The 19,911-nt window shown below is 35.5% G+C and overlaps 1 protein-coding gene across 2 annotated transcripts in view; it reads left to right on the forward strand.

The window, feature by feature from the left end:
* Window positions 1-19,911, forward strand: part of Atad2b (ATPase family AAA domain containing 2B) — a 127,342-nt gene that overhangs the window by 49,865 nt on the left and 57,566 nt on the right. For both annotated transcript variants that reach the window (XM_021644967.2, XM_021644968.2), the window contains exons 13-16: window positions 1,439-1,527; window positions 8,884-9,043; window positions 13,135-13,225; window positions 17,737-18,048. In XM_021644967.2, coding sequence (XP_021500642.1) covers window positions 1,439-1,527; window positions 8,884-9,043; window positions 13,135-13,225; window positions 17,737-18,048 — 652 coding nt within the window. The remainder of the gene's footprint in view (window positions 1-1,438; window positions 1,528-8,883; window positions 9,044-13,134; window positions 13,226-17,736; window positions 18,049-19,911) is intronic.

Consider the following 19,911-nt stretch of genomic DNA (forward strand, 5'->3'; position numbering starts at 1 on the left):
GTGCAGCACATGGCAGAACAAAATTTCTAATATTTTAGCTCATTAGCCAGGAAGGAAAAGGTGGAATATTAGTAGGCCAGGGTCCCACAGTGTCCTTCAGGATGTGCCTTCAGTGACCAAAGAACCTCCCTACCTCCTGAACATCTTATTACCTTGTAATCTAAGTGCCACCTAAACGTTCAGAAATTTAAGAAATAAATGTTTGAGGTATACTTACCCAGGTCATAGTGGACAATAAATACATGGCTGGTAGAATTCAGAAATGAATGCTTTGAAAAGGCAGAATGAAATGAAATGAATATGCTAAGTGTAACAGTGACTTTTTAAAAGTTATTTGCCAAAACAGAACATGGCAGCATGCAATTGTCCCAGATATTTTTATGAGTTATTATTACTGTATGTGTAAGGCCCTGGGTTCAATCCCTAGAGTCATAGTAAACAAAATAGCAAAAGGGCACAGGATCACTCTTGATCCTGAGGTGAGAGGACACTTTACCCTAGGTAATAAAAACCAGGCGTGGTGGCTCATACCTATAATCCTAGTGCTTGGTAGGAGGAGATAGGAGGGTTGCTGTGAGTCTCAGACTGGTCTAAGTAGAGAGTGAGAGCCTATCTCAGGGAACACCCAAACCCAGTTCTCCTGTACCTAAAATTAGTCCTGATGTAAGTGTTCATGTGATCACTGCATTTAATGAAGGGAGCGTGTCATATTGGGAATTCATTTTATACTTGATTAAGCTCAGTAAATATGTGAATAAAAAATACAGCCAAGAATTTATTAGTCATGCATTTCTGTGGTGATATGTGTAAGCCAGGTTTGGTGGCTAATGCCTCTAACTTCAGCATTTAAGATGCTGGTGCCAGCTTGGTCTTCATGGACTACAGAGTGAAAACCTCAAAACAAAACAAAATACTCTTTACTCCATCACATGATGCATAACTGGTAAAACAATTCAAATATCATTTAAAAGTTAGTAGTGTATGTAGAGCAGGGCCTAGTGGTATATACCTTTAGTCCTAGCACTTGGGAGGCAGAGGCAGTGGGATCTCTGTGACTTCAACGTCATCCTGGTTTACATAGCAAGTTTCAGGCCCATCAGAGCTACATAGTTAGACCCTGGGTTCAATTTTCATTATTGTGAACAGGCAAATGCCTGAAAAAAAAAGTTGTGGGCTGTAGGACACCTTGTAGCTGACTCTGTTGGTAATGTTTCCTTTTTATTGTGATGTTTCTTGTTTTGGTTTTTGATTCCAGGGATTGAACCTAGGTCCTTGTACACATTAGGAAAATGATCTATCACTCAGCTATAATTCCCAGCCCTTCTGTATACTTTTAAAGACTTGTTGCATGTTGTGCTATTTGTTTTTATGTTTATTATTAAGAAAATAAAAATTTAATTTAAAAGTGAAAATTAATTAATATTAATTTTCTCTTTAGGCATATTTGATGAGGCCTTCTATAATATTTTTTGATGAAATAGATGGATTAGCTCCAGTTCGCTCGAGTAGACAAGATCAGATCCACAGGTAATTTTTCCTGAACTGACTGTATTAATTTTTTTCACTTACTGATATAGTATTGGCTTTAGTCCTTGGTTACACATTTGAAGGCTTATAAGAATTTTTAAATTTGTGTATTTCCTGGAGGTTCCTTCACTAAACACAGGATTAATTTATAATCTATAGTGGCTGACTTTGGCTGACTTTGGTTTGGGGCTATTCTGATTGTCCTCCTGTGAATATTTGTATTCGTAAATTCTCTCTGCATGTGTATTTCGCTTCTTTCTGGACATAAATATGATAGCAATTACTCTATCTTTAATAAATATTTACACTTATAAGTTAACACTATCCTTTCTATAAATAGTTTTCTTAAATTGCATTGTGTGTGTGTGTGTGTGTGTGTGTGTGTGTGTGCACTCAGGCTGTCATGCTTGGTGGCAAGCTGTTTTACCTGCTTAGTCATCTTGCCAAACTTTTAAAATTTTATTCTTTTGAGACAAGATTCTACTGTGTAGCCATGGCTTGCAACTCATTAAACCAGCTTGGCCCCAGACTGACAGGTATCTCTCTGTTTCTGTCTATTGAGTAATGGGAATAAAGGCATGTGCCACTATACCAGGTGAAAAAAAAAATAATGTTTCATTTTTTTTTTAATTTTTATTTTATGTGCATTGTTTTTTTTTTTTTTTTTCTGCAAGTATGTCTGTGTGAGGGTGTCGGATCTCTTTCTCTTGGAACAGGAGTTACAGACAGTTGTGAGTTGCCATGTGGGTGCTGGGAATTGAACCTAAGTCCTCTGGAAGAGCAGTCAGTGCTCTTAATGGCTGAGCCATCTCCCCAGTCCCCAGATGAAAATCTTAAAAACAGCATTTGCTTGCTTGTTTTTTTTGTTCATTCGTTTATTCATTGTATATGCTCAAGCAGCAGAGTACGTTTTTTGCCATGATGTGTGTGTGGAGAGGAGAGGTCAAAGTTTGGGTGTTGCTCCTCTCCTATCATGTGGGTCCTAGGGATGGAACTCAGATTTTCGGGGTTTGTGTCAAGAGCTTTTACCTGAGGAGCCATCTCTCCAGTCCTACTGTTATCTGTGAGAATTTGAATTGTTCCTTATCCCCAGAGTTGAGATTACAAATGTGACTGTCACCATGCTGACAGCTTTTTGTTACTCATCCCTCTCTTGCTTTGACAGTGATTATTTAGAAAGGTGTCTAATTCACAAATACAGTCATTTACCACAAAATAGTGTTTTAATCATTGATTGACTATGCCTATGTTGGTACAGTGAACTATTTTCACTTGTCTTCCTGAAGGTGGAAATCAGTCAGATTTTGCCACAGTCTGTCCAAGGTTTGTGGTTACCTTAACCCCCCCTCCACCTATCTACTGCTTTAGCCCCAGCTTCCACAAGGTTATGTCAGCCATCTCTGTCTACTGCCACTTATGATTTCTATTCATTAGCGCCATTATTGGGCCCAAGAAACTGCTACCATTCTTGAGAAAACATCCACTTTACATGTTTCTGGATCTACAGTGAGTGTCCACCAATATTTGTGGGTATCTCATGCCTGACTCTATAGTGCCCTTTTATCCTTCTAGCATTTGGAAATGGACCTCTGCCTGTGTGGCACATCCAGATCCACTAGTTGCCATAAAGAGACTGTACTCTGGTACTGGAGCCAAAGCCTACATAATTTACCAAACTGGAGACACATTTTCAAAGAAACCTGTCTAGTGCCACCTATAAAGGGGCAGAGATAACTGATCAGCCAGATTCGTTGATGTCGCTGTAAGCTCATAATAATTATGAGGAAAGTGGTACCGTGACAGTCAAGCATAGTAGCTCTCAAGTAATAGACCTTAAAGGAAAAAATAGAAGTGAGAAGAAAGAATTCTGTAGAATAAGTGTAATGAAACTGAATGAGATTCAAGTGAATAAAATAGCTCAATAACATTTAGAACATAAGTCATAAAATGAATAAGAAACTCTAATTCCAATAACAGTTAGTGTTGGAGGAGAGTAGATTCCTCAAATAAATGAAAGTGGGGAGCTGGAGAGATGGCTGAGTGCTTGGTGGACATAAGGATTGAAGTTCAGATTTCACACATGGAACAATCCATGCATCTTAGGACTGTTCGTAACTTTAGCTTTAAGAGATTGGGTGCCCATTCTGGCTTCCATATGTTTGGTGTATACCTGCACACACATGTGGATACACACATGCACATACATATATACACATATTTAAAAATACAAAAGATTAGTGAAACAGTAGTTTTTTCAATTTTAATTTTTTATATTAATTACTGTTTATTCACTTTGTGTCCTAGCTGTAGCTCCATCCCTCATCTCCTCCCAAACACACCCTCCCTCACTCCCTCCCTCATCCCCTCCCATTCCTCTCTCCAAGTCCACTGATAGGGGAGGTCCTTCTCCCTCTGACCCTAGCCTATCAGGTCTCATCAGGACTGGTTGCATTGTCTTCCTCTGTGGCCTGGTAAGGCTGCTTCCCATCAGGGGGAGGTGATCAAAGAGCAGACCACTGAGTTCATATCAGAGAAAGTCCCTGTTCCCATTAGTAGGGAACCCACTTGGACACTGAGCTGCCATGGGCCACATCTGTGCAGGGGTTCTAGGTTATATCCATGCATGGTCCTTGGTTGGATTATCAGTCTCAGAAAAGACCGTTGTGCCCATATTTTTTGGTTCTGTTGCTCTCCTTGTGGAGCTCCTGTCCCCTCCAAGTCTTTCTATCTCCCCCTTCTTCCATACGATTCCCTGCACTCTGCCCAAAGTTTGGCTATAAGCCTCAGCATCTGCTTTGATACAGTGCTTGGGTAGAGTCTTTCAGAGGCCCTCTGTGGTAGGCTCCTGTCCCGTTTCCTGTTTTCTTTCTCTTCTGATGCCCATCACTTTTCCCTTTCTGAATGAGGATTGATCATCCTATCCAGGGACCTCCTGCTTGCTTAGCTTCTTTAGGTGTACAGATATTATTATGTTTATCCTATATTATATGTCTAATATCCACTTATAAGTGAGTATATACTATGTATGTATATCTTTCTGCTTTGGGATACTTCATTCAGGATGATCTTTTCTAGATCCCACCATTTGCCTGCACATTTCATGATTTCCTTGTTTTTAATTGCCGAGTAGTATTCCACTGTGTAAATGGACCACAATTCATGTATCCATTCCTCAGTTGACAGACATCTGGGTTGTTTCCAGGTTCTGGCTATTACGAATAAAGCTGCTACGAACATGGTTGAGCAAATGTCCTTGTTGTGTACTTGAGCATATTTTGGATATATCCTAGTAGTGGTATAGCTAGTTCTTGAGGAAGTGCTATTCCTAATTGTCTGAGAAAGTTCTAGATTGATTTCCAAAGTGGCTGTACACGTTTACATTCCTACCAGCAATTCCCACCCATTTCTCCACATCCTCTCCAGCATGTATTATCACTTGCGCTTTTGATCTTAGCCATTCTGATGGGTGTAAGGTGAAATCTCAGGGTAGTTTTGATTTGCATTTCCCTGATGACTAAGAACATTGAGCATTTCTTTAAGTGTTCTCTACCATTCTATATTCCTCTACAGAGAATTCTCTGTTTAGCCCTGTACCCCATTTTTAAATTGGATTACTTGATTGAAACAGACTACATTAAAAGAAAAAAACCAAATAAACCAAAGTGGATATATAACATATCAATCTAAGGGCTATACTAAAAGCAGTGCTTATGAAGGCAATTCATTGCAATAAGCCCAAAATAAAAATTAAATTTCAAATAAATAATTTATTGGTACATCTAATAAACGAAATTAGTAAAAGGAAGAAGTGATAATCAGAACAGAAATAAATGGAAATTTGTAAACATAAAAATAAAGAGATCTGTGATGGAAAAAAAACAAACAAACGATTTATTATGTATACTGCATTCTGCCTATATGTCAGAAGAGGGCAACAGATCTCATTAAAGATGGTTATGAACCACCATATGGTTGCTGGGAATTGAACTCAGGACCTCTGGAAAGAGCAGTCAGTGCTCTTAACCTCTGAGCCAATTCTCTAGCCCCTGGGGGGGGGAATATATATATATATTTTTTTTTTAAATGATAATATTGATAACCTTTAGTTAGATTAGTCAGAAAAAAAATTGAGAAAATTCCCAAAATAAATGCAATTTCAAATAAAGAAACATTTAATGGCTAGTATAACAGTGGGTGGGGATTATTATGGAAAACTATATGCTAACAGGAAAGTGTAAAACAAAAGGACACATTTTTGGGGACATTTGGCCTACCAAAAGAGAACATTGAGGACATAGATTTGGATAGACCGATAATAACTAACAAGATTGAGCTTGGCATGATGATACATGTGTTTAATCTTATCACTTAGGAGGTGGAGGCAAGAGGATCAGGAGTTGAAGGACAGCCTCAGCATTTGAGGCCAGCCTACGACGTATGAGCCCCTGTTTCAGAACAGTAACAACAAAACCAAATATGAAACAAAACAAACAAACAAAAAGAATGAATCAGTAATGAAAAAGACACCCAACAGAGAAAAACACCAAGAGTAGTGTTACTTCATTGCTGAATTTATCAGACTTTTAAAGAAAGTACTAATATTAATTCTTTCACATTTGTTTTAAAACTTTGAAAGGTTGGGAACTCTTTGAAACCTATTTTATGAGGCAAGCATCATCCTACTATAAAAACTAGACAAACCACAACAAAATAACTATTGACCAGTGTTTCTGATGAACATAAATGCCAAAGTTTTTATAGCATATCAGAACAGCATATCAAAAACATCATTTATTCCAATCAAGTGAGATTTTGTCCTAATGATCTCAGGATGGGTCATCAGATACAGATTATGTTCTCTTTACTGTATCAACATACCTGGCATAACTAAAGAGGAAAGGTCGATTTGGCTCATGGGTTCAGATATCTCAATCTGTCATGGCTAGCTCTTTTATTTCAAGTTGTCTGATAAGACAGCCCAGGAATGAGGGGAAATGGAGGAGTAAATTTGCCCATCTCATGTGAGCCAGGAAGTAGAGAGAAAGAACATAGGAACTTACCAGAAGAAAATAAAGTATCCAATAATAGGCACTAGTGACCTACTAGTGACCTTCTCCCAATTAGATCCTACTTCCTAGTTTTTACCACCTGCAACATGCATGATGTTAGGGGTCTATGAAGGAATTGATCTGTTGCTTAAAGTTTCCAGGGTCACTTCTTGAAAACTAATTACACCTGGCAACCGAAAGCTCCTAAATATGTGGACAATTTATATTCAAGCCATCACTTCAGTTGAGTGAAGGACAAGATGTGGTTAAATGATTTGATTAATTTTTTTTAATTAATCAGATACAGAAGGATCTAACTGCAACATTATGCTTGTTGTGTATAACAAAACCCTGGCAAGCATACTGTGTGTGTTTAATATCTGGAACAACATAACCTTGTCTACCCTCACAGTACTTGTTGAGCTTAATTCTTGAAATTAGGGAAAAGAAGGAAATTAAAACTATGTAAATAAGATGCTAAAGGATACAAATTATTGTTGGATAACATGATTTATTATATAGAATAGTGAAAGGATTCCATTGAAAGGTTTTTAGAACTAATAACCAAGGTTCAGTAAAGTTGCAGAATACAAAACTGACATATAAACTCTGTCATGAAGCATTAGTGGGTAAAGGTACCTGCCTCGAAGCCTGAGGACTAAGTTCAATCCTTAGGGCCCTTTGGTGGAAAGACAGCCAACTCAACAAGTTGTTCTCTGTTTTTCGTATGCCTGCCATGATATGCATATGTTCCTTCCCATAAATAAAATGTTAAAAGAAACAAAATTGCCATACAACAATTAGCAACACTTTTCTACAGTAATATTAAATTTGTTGAGAAAATCAAGAAAGCAAGTACTTCACAATACAAACAAAATACCTACAAGTGAGTTTAACTAATGTAATAAAAGATTTCTATATGAAAATACAAAAAACATTGATAAAGAGATTGAAGAAGGGGCTGGAAAGATGGTTCACTGGTTAAGACCAGTTGATGTTCTTTAAGAGGACCAGAGTTGATTCCTATCACCCATGTTGGGTGGCTTACAAGTATAACTCCAGCTTCAGGGTACCCTCTTCTGGTCTACACAGTCACCCACATACACGTTTATACACACACACACACACACACACACAAACATGTAAGTAAAAATTAAAAAATTAAGAGATTGGATAGGACAAAATGGAAAGATATCTTTATTGGTTAATTAATATCATTAATTCCATACAACTTCAAGCAAATTATGCTTCAGTGCAATTCCCCTCAGAATACCATTGACACTCTTAAAAAAAAAAAACAAAACAAAACCAGAAGACAATTCTAAAATTGATATGAAAGCACAAAACACCCTGAGTAGTCACAGAATTCTAGAAAACTAGAAGCATTATAATATTTAATTTCAAGACATCTGTAGAGACATAGTAACCCAAACAGCATTCTTTTGGCTAAAGAAAGACACATAGACTAATTGATTAGAAGAGATGACAGAAATAAACCAGTGTGTCTGTAGTCAACCAATTTACAGCAGAAGTGTCAAAATCAAACATTTAAGAAAGATGACTTTTCAATAAATGTGCTAGTAACTTGTATTTCCTCAGTTGAAACTTTACCTCAACTTTCCATATATACAAAACCAACTCTAAATGGACTACTAAGCTAAACATGAAGAAACTTCTAGAAGATAACAGTACCATCAATTGAGGAACAGGCATCTAAAACATGAGCCTGTGTGAGTCATTTCAGGTTCAAATCAGACCGGTGGTTAAACAAATTTATAATTAAAGGTACTACCCCACTTCATTTCTAGGTAAGATGCCTATGTCATAAATTATCAGCCATCCAATTAGAAAACACAAACCAGAGATCTTCCCTAAACCTAAATAGTGAACATCTACAATTTTGTTTTGTTTATAAGTTTTTAAAACATAGCTAGAGTAGTATGTTTGGGAGAAAAATTATTTTTGAAATGGGCTTGCATTTTCCAGAAATTGTTTCAGCAGTAAAAATAAAGAATAGGAGTGAAAACAGTTGGCAAACCAAGAAAAACACTATTGCTAGAAACAAGGGAACTGTAGATACCATATATTTCCAGACAGGGAAACAAATGAACAATGGCATGATTGCCCTCTACTGAAAATAGACTATTGTACCCCTCCCCAATTTTTGTGCACTTTCAATATTGATTTATCTGTATTGCTCTAGTATGTTTTTGTGGTACAAATAGTATTTAAGACTTAATTATTATTAGCATCAATGTTTACCCTTTTTCTTCCATTAAGATTTACATGGACATTTTTTTTTTAACAGCTCTATAGTATCAACTCTCCTCGCTCTTATGGATGGGTTAGATAATAGAGGTGAAATTGTTGTTATTGGTGCTACAAACAGACTTGACTCTATAGATCCTGCACTCAGGAGACCTGGTCGTTTTGACAGAGAATTCCTTTTCAACCTGCCTGATCAAAGGGTAAGTGTGGTTTTTGTTGTTAATATATATATTATATATAAGCTTACATATATAAATTATATATTATATATACTTATATATTTTATAACATATAACATATTTATAATATATAGTATATTTATATTATATGATATATAATATCTTATTATATATAATAAATATATACGCTTATATAATATATAATTATACATTATATATAAAGTTATATATAATTTATGTATATATTATATATTATATTTTATATTATATAATATATAAATATATTTCTATATAAATATATAAACAGAAATATATATAAAAATTATATATAATTTATGTATATAAGTTTACATACATACACACATATGTTACAAAGCATATACTTTGAAAGTTATATTTTCTCTCCTCCCCCACTTTATTTACTTTTCATTAGTTTAAATCTAAGAAGAGTACAGCATTACATGGATTCTGTGCCAATTGCCTTTGCAGGAAGGTTTTTTCGTAATTTGGCCCTAATCATGTCACTGTTTCCAGGGCCCAAGTTAGTGTTCCCCAAATTATTCTGGTTTTGTTTAGTTTTTTTTCAGGAGTCTCTGTATTTTTTGTTTTTGTTTTCTCTCTACACATGCGCACATCTCTTGCCCAAGCAGAATTCAGTTTCATCTTGGGCATAAACATCTTCAATTTTAAGAAGAGCTGTGTTGTGCTCTCTTTGGTTCCAGAGACCTCGCTTGTAGCGAGCAAAAATGGACTTGCACCACAGTCTTCCAGACATATTAGCCTTTTAGAAGTCCTGTTCCCAGCAGGCCCCAGAATCTGCTCCCAAAGTTCAGCAACAGGAGCTTTGAAGTTTGTATTTTCATTAATTTGTTTGCTTATGGGATATTTTAGTTAATACTTATATGACATTCCTTATTTTTTAAAAAGATTTATTTATCTATTATGTATACGATGTTCTGTCTGCATCCCAGAAGAGGGCACTAGATCTCAGTATAGATGGTTTTGAGTCACCACGTGGTTGCTGAGAATTGAACTCAGGACTTCTGGAAGAACAGCCAGTGCTCTTAACCTTTGAGCCATTTCTCCTGTCCCAGTGACATTCCTTATTAATGCTTCCGTATAATCCTAGCACTTTGGGGCTGATGCATGAGAATTCTAAGTTTGAGGCCCATCTGAGTTATATGGTATCTTACCTGGAACAACAACAGCAAGCCACATATAATTATGGAAGAGTTCATTCTTGTTCTATTAGCAGTTATCAGAGTGCTTAAGAACCTTAGGGAAAAGGAAGTTCCTGGTTGAGTTTCTGCACATGCTTATTTGGCACCCTCCTCAACCAAAGCAATTATCACATATATTTGTTATGTGTCTCTTTTTGACTGAACTAGTTATTTTCTCCAATAAAATTATAAAAATATTTATTTTTATTGTATTAGTATGAGTGTTTTGCCTGCATGTTCGTAAATGTACTGAGTGCTAGGAGAGAGTACCTGGATCCTGTGGAATTGGAGTTACAGATGATTTTAAGCCACCATGTAGGTGCTGAGAACTGAACTTGGGTCCCCTGAAGGAACAGCTAGTGTTCACCGTGGAGCCATTTCACCAGCCATCCCTCCCTAAAAATTTGTTTGTAAACATCCTGTACCCCAAATTTTATAGTTAAGATATGAATTCCAGTTAGTTAAAAGCAGTAAATATTATTCATTATGTTGTAGTATTTAAAGAATATTCCCTAAGGACTGAATAATATGTGGTCTTTATTATAGAAAATGTTATTTAATATCTTATAAAAAGTTCTTTCCTTCCTAATTATACTTGAAATTTTTTTGTTAGTCTTGATTTGATTTGTATCTTAAATTTCTATGGAGAACTCCTATTTGAGAGGAGATTCTGTATATGAATATATGCTGTTCTATGTGAAGTGCCTGATTGTCAGGCAGACTGTACACTTTGTGGAGTAGTTTGATACCTCAGTTTGACATCTGTTTGCATAACCACCTATAATTGACTTAGAGTTGGATCCACAAACAAATTTAACAGCTTTAAAATGGTACCAAGTTTACCTTGGTCAGGACAGCATACATAGAGCCTCTCTTTCCCTTTTAAAAATATTTTTAATTTATTCTTTGAGAATTTCATCTTTGTTTTTAAATTTATTTATTTATTTTCATTTTTAAAGATTTAATTATTGTGTGTACAGTGTTCTGCCTACATGCCAGAAGAGGATACCAGGTGTCATTATACATGGTTGTTTTTGTTCTCTTCTGATGTCCATTCTGTTTGCCTTTCTGAATGAGGATTGGTCATCTTACCCAGGATCCTCCTTTTTGCTTAGCTTCTTTATGTCTACAGATCTTATTATGTTTATCCTATATTGTTATATGTCTAATCTCCACTTATTTGAGAGCATATACCATGTGTGTCTTTCTGCTTCTGGGATACCTCAATCAAGATGATCTTTTCTAGATCCCGCCATTTGTCTGCACATCTCATGATTTCCTTGTTTTTAAGTGCTGAGTAGTATTCCATTGTGTAAATGTACCACAATTTCTGTATCCATTCCTCAGTTGAGGGACATCAAGAATTTCATATTTGTATATAGTATGTTTTAATGATACCTGCCCACCATATTCTCCTTTCAGATTTCCCTGATACTCCCTCACTAGCAACCCATTTTCCTCTCAACTTCGTGTTCTCTCAGGTCCCCACCCCCTTTAAAAAATAATCTTATTGATCTACTTAGTGCTGTCCATTTACATACAATAGATGGGTTTGGGTTCATTCAGTGGAGCATGGACCACCTACCAGTGGCCACGCCCCCAATGGTTCCTCAGCTATTGGTGGGGCTTAATGCAACTCCAGGCTGGAATTTTGACTGGATTGATTTTTGCAGATCTTTTGTAGGTAATGACAACTGGTGTTCGTTCATGAATTCAATAACCTCATCATGTCAGAAAGCAGCACTGTTTCTTTCAGTGGTATTTCACAACACTATTGCTTCTCACTCTTAAATTCTTTCTGCCCTTACAGAGAAGTATCAGTTTGTGACATCTTTTTTGTTTGTTTTGTTTGTTTGTTTTTTGTTCTTGTTTTTTTAAGACAGGGTTTCTCTTGGCTGTACTGGACTTGCTTTGGTAGACCTGGTTGACTTGGAACTGCCCAGCTCAGTTTCTGACATCTAACAACAGGCTAAACTCAGGGTTTTGGCCCTTCCATTACATGGGGAATATGCTTAGTTCATAGGGACATTGTTACTGTTCTTGGGCTTGGCTTGTAGAAGAGATCTATCCTGACGTGTATTCTTACATAGTATTTAAGGCCATGAGACTAGATAGATGAATTACCTCATCTTCTGTCTTACAGAATAAGCAGTTGGGTGAGGAATACAGGAATAGATGTTCTTGGAGCTAAATGAATAGACCATCAGTGAAGGCATGGATGTGATCAATTTGTCACTTGTTGCCAATGAAAAGAGGAAAAAAGTTTAGGCATTATATTTAGCAGCATATTTAAGTTACCAGCAATTCTCATGGCTAGATAAATTTGGTTGGAGTAGAGTTTGTTCCAGAGAGAATTGGAAAGAAGAAATTAGGGTCAGCAAGTACATGTAAATGTTTCATAGTTTTGCTGTAAATGCAGTCAAGGGCTGTTGAGATGGCTTAGTGAGTAAAAGCAGATGTTAAGCAAGTTTGATGATATGAGTTTGATCTCCAGAGTCCATAGTTGAAGTAGAAAAATGACTCCTAACAGTTTTTTTGTGATGTAACATGTGTGCACACCCCTACCTACCCCTACTAATAATAACAATTAAAAATTTAAAAGTGCTATTGTAGAAAAGTAAATTTAGTTTTAAATTCTAGGCACACACTAGTGATTTACTTAATATTTTATGCCACTAGTAAAGTTTCTTTACCTCTTAGAATAGTGTCTAAACTTGTGAAACAGAGGTAAAAATCTTGGGTTTTATAACTCACAGATTGATGGCGAATACCAAGGTGTTTAAATTTTTTGTAAAACAAATAACAACTTAGTGTGGAGTTACAGTTAGAATCTGTTACAGTTAATACATGAGAAGTTGGTGCTGTCTTATACTGCCGTACTCTTCTTCTTAGGCCAGAAAACACATCCTGCAGATCCACACCAGGGATTGGAATCCAAAACTGTCCGATGCTTTTTTAGGAGAATTGGCAGAAAAATGTGTTGGTGAGTGCTTCTAGTTGAATTCTCTGACTGTCATTGCCTGTTCTACTCAGCATCCTTTTCAAACCCTTATGTTGAAATGTGAATGAGTACAGTTTTATTTCTTTAACTGTGTGATAGATGGCTCTGCATTCATTTTAAAAGTTATAAAAATGTTTCACTTAAAGTTTGAACACATAATTGAACTTTCACTATATCAGGTGTTTGATAAACAAAGCTTAGTAGTCACATGGCTTTCATTGAATGCTGATATCCTTCATATCATACAGTGTCTTCTTTTAGGAATTCTCCTTTCTCAGAAATTTTACTAAGAAAAATAAACTTAACATAAGAGAAAAGGTCCATGTAGATGGCAAGACTGCAGTCTCCTGTGCTGTATGGACAGGACTAATGGGCTCAGCTTCATTCCTATGATCTAGAAAAAGTTGGGTGGGAGGAGTCATAAAAGAAAATGTTAACTGGTGTTTGCCAGTATTGCTTCAAATCTAAAACTTTTCAGTTTAATTTAAATTCATCACAGTGGAAAACCTCACCCATAGAGTAATAAGCATTGCTGTCCTAAAAGGATGAGAGCATTGATAACTACAGGAGATGGAACTCAAGGCTTTCTCTCTTTTAATTAGGTTTGAAATAAGAGATCAGTAGTAAGTAACTGAATATACACAAAGGGAATTTCCTGTCATTCTTCCTCCTTCCTCCTGGCAAGAGAGCATGCACCAAACCCAATTCATATTTTCCTTTCATACTATGTAAAAAAAAATATATATATATATATAAACCCAAGAAAACCACCTGTCTCCATGAACATTTTAAGCATTTTGAAGAAACCCCTTAAATAAATTCACTAGTAACATCTACTTCGGAAAACTTTAAAGTTACGAAACACACACACACACACACACACACACACACACACACAAAACAAAACAAATTAGTTAAAAAAATCACTGTGATCCACTATCAAATATTAAAATTTAAATAGAACATTAGTCCATTCAGTTAGCTACATCCGAATTATCCTCTTCATCCACAGGGACTTCCATCTCCGAAGCAGCATCCCTCAGCTTTTGAGCCACAAAGACCTCGACATCTTCTGGTGAGGAGAAAACGTAAATCTCTCCAGCACTACTCCAGTTTAAGCTTTGCCTGGTATAAGAGAGCATGCGCCAGACCCATTTCATGTACAATTGGCTTGATCTTTGCAAAGCCTGTGCTGCTTTATGGGAGAGGGTGGTACTTGGTTAGAACAAAACAAACAAAACCCAGTCTTTCCCTTTTTGAGATTTGTCCCTGTTTATTTATTATATTATGGGATTAGAGTTCAGATCAGACTGGAAGCCCTTTGTAGATTTTTTTTTATGACTCTGTCACAGAATGATCCTTAATTGCAGTTTACAGATGTCTTTAGGAAGTGAGAAATTTTCAAAGAAATAGCTATTCTAAAATCATATTCTATTACCTTCCCTTCCCTCTGAGATGTTACACACTGTAGTTTAATCCTTTATCCTATTAAGAGTCTTAGTTTCCATATATGTTTCCAAAAGTCAGTAGTACTCCTCACTTTCCCAAGTGATTTACTTGAGCTTGTAGTTGGTCTTTAAAAGATATTTATGATGTGATTCCTTATTGGACTGAAAAAGGTCTCTTGCTTTCCATTTTTCCATGGGGTGGCAGGATGTATGTAAATCTGCTTATATATAATTGGCTTCTTGAATAGTTAAATAAAAATTCATTGAAACTAAATGATTGTTCGGTTATGGCATTTATTTTATTTATGAAACCAGTTCATGTTAAAAATACTCAAATGAAGGTCTTCAGGTAGGAATAGAAAAGTAATAAATTTTAAATTCACTTTGAACTTTACTATATATACCCCAAACATGTTTCAACATGTATGGTTTCAGTTTAGTGAGATTTATGCCTAGCAAAAGATTATGCAGTGTTGATGAATATCTGCAAGGGTAGTTGACCTTTTATAGGATATAGATTTGGTAACTTTTATGTTGAAATAACTTGGGGGTTTTTGCATGCATATCATATTTGTTTTTTAAGTAATAAAGACACTTCAAAACTGGTATCAAAAACATTTACACAAATAGTAGGAGCTTAGAATTAACAAAAAGTTTAATTATTTTCAATGAGAGGCTTAAGACAGTGAAAACATGTCTAAGAAATATCTGTATTTTGGGCCTTCATTTTATTTGAAATTGTTTTTTAAGAAAGCCTCATAAAAATTTTTGCTCTTGTTTCTAATCTAATTTCTCTCATAGTCATATTTTCAGTCTTAAGAATTGTAACATGCAAGAATCGTTTTCCTTTGCTTCTGCGAGTTTCTGTCCAATAGAACATTGCTTAGCAGTGGTGAAACCTGGGTTTTGAAAAGGAATGTGTGGTTTTTTTTTTTTAAACATATCAACTTATGACTGTTAAAAAGTAGTAGTATAGTTTCAGTATCATCTGTTCCCTAAACCAAAACACTGCTGAGAATATAAATGTATGGTGGGGGAGCCCTACCCAGGAGGCCTGCCTTTATGCAAAGCATAGTGATTTTAGCCATGTCTCTGATGCACCCATAATCCAGTATGTGAGTCCAATGAAGCACTTATTAAGTGAATGAGTCTCAACTTTTTTGTGTATCAGAGTATTTCTCAACATTTCCCAAAATACACACTTAAAATTTTAAGCTCTCAGAGATTGAGTCACTGTTTGGGGCCTGGGAGTTTATGTTATTGATGTTTCCATTTTATTGTTTATTCTGATGATTTTTTTAAAGTTCAGAACCACAGATACAAACCAGTAACTTTCTCAAAAGCAAATGTAAAGAAAATATTTCCAGTTTTTTTCTTGTCTGTTGATTGTGATAATCCATTGAAAATTTACTTTAGAAAATGGAGCCTGTTATTAATATCTCAATTATGTGGACTAAATTAGGAAAGAACTAATAACATATTGCTATTATATATAATTAGCATGTTGTTATGGCAAATATAGAGTTTATGTTCTTGGAGAATTTATGACTGAATATCCCAAAGCTGTTGTTTCATCTTGCTGGCCTCCGAGCTTTTCCTGTGAACTTGAGCCTCTTTGTAAAGAGGATCACTGCATGATCCTTCGCTGTGCAAAGATTCATAAGAAATAGTCACATGGTTGCACCTACTTGATGATGGTAGTTTATTATTACTTATACAAAATTCATATACTTGTGATTACTTTCCTCTTTATAACTTTGCAAAAGTGTTCTGTACTCACTTTGTTAAAATAATGTAACAACTGTATGTCAAAAGATCTACTATGAAAATTTATTAGTGGAGAAGTATAAAATAGAAATCTAGCCATAAACCTATTCTGAATTTGTTAAATTGATTGTTTTGATATTTATGCTTAATCTGTTATAGTTTTTGAGGCAAATCTCACAGATTATAATTTTTGTCCTAACTTGTGAGTCTTTCTTTTCTTTTATAAACACCATTTTTATTTTGGTATTTATAAACTGCATAAGGTCAATATGAAGTATAAAGAGAAAAATGAACTTGATAGAGGTAATGAGTTCTATAATTTGTTCAAATGGCTCCCCCTGCTGGTGTAACTGACGAAGGTGACCAAATGAAGTTTAATTTAATTGCCAATAGCTTTTGGCTAATCTGTTTTGTTTGTTTGCTTGTTTCCCCCTTTTGTGACATGGACCTTTAAGAAATCATGTTTTTTAAAAGTATATATTTTGTAGGTTTCAAAAGTACATAATGAAAGTCAATGTGGGAAACAATGGAAAGTTTATTTAAATCTTAAGTCCTGTAATGTCTTTGGAGTTGTTGGGTGAATTACAATGTTAAGTTACAATGTTTTGGATAGTTGCATGTTAACTGCTATTGCACTTTACTAAGGTTTGATAGTAAATTACAAGTTTTTTGAGGATTCTGCTTATACACACCTTTTACCACTTTTCATATGTTTCAGAAGTTAGTAATATTAGAAAAAATAAGGCAGGAGTGGTGACACATACCTGTAACCATAGGTACTTTGGCGGTCAGGTCAGGAGGATCACAAGTTTAAGGCCAGCCTGGGCAATTTAAATTTAGTAAGATTCTGTCCCAAAATAAATTCAAAGAAGGACTAAAATTGTGTCTCAGTGGTAGAGCGCGAGGTTAAATACTGACTAAGATTAGTTATGAAAGATTGAAGTGAAACTGATTTTTAAAAAACTTGTTTTGAAGAAAGCTGTACATTTTAGTCAGTGGTTTTTGACACATAACACAGAACATTTTGGTATTAATGTTATTAGCTTATGTTTTCATTAATTGAAAATACTTAAAACATTCTTAGTCTTAAGTACTCAGCCCTTAATTGAACAGTTTTGTTAGGTGATTTTAAAAGGTTAATTTCAATTTTGCCAATAAAATAGTGCATAATTACTGATTTTGTGTTATTATTTTAGAGAAGATATATGCATTAATAAACCGTAATGGTCTTTGGAAGAATTAACTTAATTTTATTATTTTTCTCCTTTTGTGCATTAGGCTACTGTGGAGCTGACATCAAGGCCCTGTGTACTGAAGCTGCCCTGATTGCCCTTCGGCGGCGTTACCCTCAGATCTATGCTAGCAGTCATAAACTGCAGCTGGATGTTTCCTCGATAGTGCTCAGTGCCCAGGACTTTTACCATGCGATGCAGAACATTGTGCCTGCTTCCCAGCGTGCTGTGATGTCTTCAGGACAGGCACTATCCCCCATTATAAGGCCATTGCTAGAAAGAAGTTTCAACAACATCTTATCAGTCCTGCAAAAAGTATTTCCTCATGCAGAAATTAGCCAGAGTGACAAGAAAGAAGGTACTACAAACTAGTTTTTGTATTATAATAAGAAAAAAAGTTTCTTCATAAAATTAGTTAAAACTTTACTATTTCATCACTGAATAACTCACTTGTTGTCCATATATGGTGGTTGTCTGATGAATCTTTCTTTGCTGTTTTGGTTTAACCTTCTTAATATAGGCATTTACTATAATTAGAAAATTGACTATAATAATAGCTTACGTTTATTATAAAGCACTTGCATAAATTATTATTCATTCATCCATAAAAGAGTCCTATGAGTTAGGAGGAGATTGGGCACATTGGAAAGTAATTTGGGTTATGTAAGGTCACTCAGTAAGATTTGAGGTCAACTCTAGTACAGGGAGCCACCTACACAGCCTGTGCTTTGGGCCTGCATTGTTATAATGCTTCTGTGGATTCAGTTCATCAAATACAGTTTGATGTTGTTGACAGAACACTCTTCGGTGTACTGTGTTGATTAAATTGTGAGCTGTCAGTAACGGAATACATTTCAATATGATTGTCCATGATTTTAAATTTAATTAAGCCTCAAGTCTTAATTAAATTTTCCCCCTTTCATGGGGGAAAAAAAGAAAAATTTCTGCTGGAGACAGAAATCTGTGAGTGACATGCTTGTCTCACTAGCCTGAAGCCCTGATTGTGTTCTCAGTTCTGTGTTAGTTGGGTATGGTGGTACACACATGTACCCAGCACTGGAGAGATGGAAGAAACAAGAGCAGGTTCGGGTCTTCCTTAGCTACACTTGGAGGGCAAGGCCAGTAGGACTACATGAAACCTTGTGTCCCCCAACCCCTAAAGAAATTTAGATTTATTTTTTAAATATTTTTTATTATTTATTTACATGTACATGTGTGGATGTCTGTATATGTGCATGTGCCTAAGGTTAGGGAATCCCCTGAGCTGTAGTTACAACAGATGTAAGCTGCCTGATGTGGGTGCTGGGAATTGGACTCAGGTTTCCAGGAACAATACATTATTCTTAACCACTGAGCCATCTCTCCAGCCCAAGGTTTATTTGAAATCAACTAAGACCCACTGAGTTTAAAGGGGAAGTAGTGAGAGTTTTATTTTTTGGTTTGTTTAAGACAGAGTCTTGCTGTGTATCCCTGACTAGCCTGAGACTCACTTTGTAAACCAGGCTGTCCTCAGACTCACAGAGATCTGCCTACCTCTGTCTCTAGCTGAGATTAAAGGCATGTACCTAGCATGAAATAATGTGTTTTGATTATTTTAATTTCTCCTTTAAAACTCATTGACATTAATGAATAACAAATGAATATATTCAGTGAATAATGAATATTCAGTTTAATTGTCATTATAAACAGTTTTTCAGAGACTAATTTTTTTAAAGGAAAACTTTGCATAAATACTACATAGAACTCTGTTTCTTAAATTTTTTTTTTTTTTTTTTTTTGGTCAGGTAGGATATGGACAGCTGATCCTGAGCATATCCGTCAGTCAGGCTCTGTACTGTGATTTGTGTGCATTTTCACATGTGATACATATGCTTTTGTCTTTCTTTTCTGAGACAAGTTTCACTCTAGAATTAACTGTGTAGGTCAGGCTTGCCTTAAACTTACAGCCATCCTCCTGTCTTAGCCTCTTGAGTGCAGACATTATACATGTGAGTCATCACCCTAACTTATCTATGAACTTCACAACTGGGAATACACATATAAATATATTTACCTGGAACTTTTCAATTAAAAAAAAAACTTTTGTTACTTTAGAAAAGTAAGAAAAATTATCACCTAGACTTTTATTTTCGTAAGTGCAAAGTGTGCTTTACTTTCAGCTAATAAAACTAAATGGCATGTATTAGTGGAGGATAACACGTCTATTTTATTCATTTTTAAA

This window comes from Meriones unguiculatus, chromosome 1 (assembly GCF_030254825.1).
Source record: "Meriones unguiculatus strain TT.TT164.6M chromosome 1, Bangor_MerUng_6.1, whole genome shotgun sequence".
Taxonomy (NCBI): domain Eukaryota; kingdom Metazoa; phylum Chordata; class Mammalia; order Rodentia; family Muridae; genus Meriones; species Meriones unguiculatus.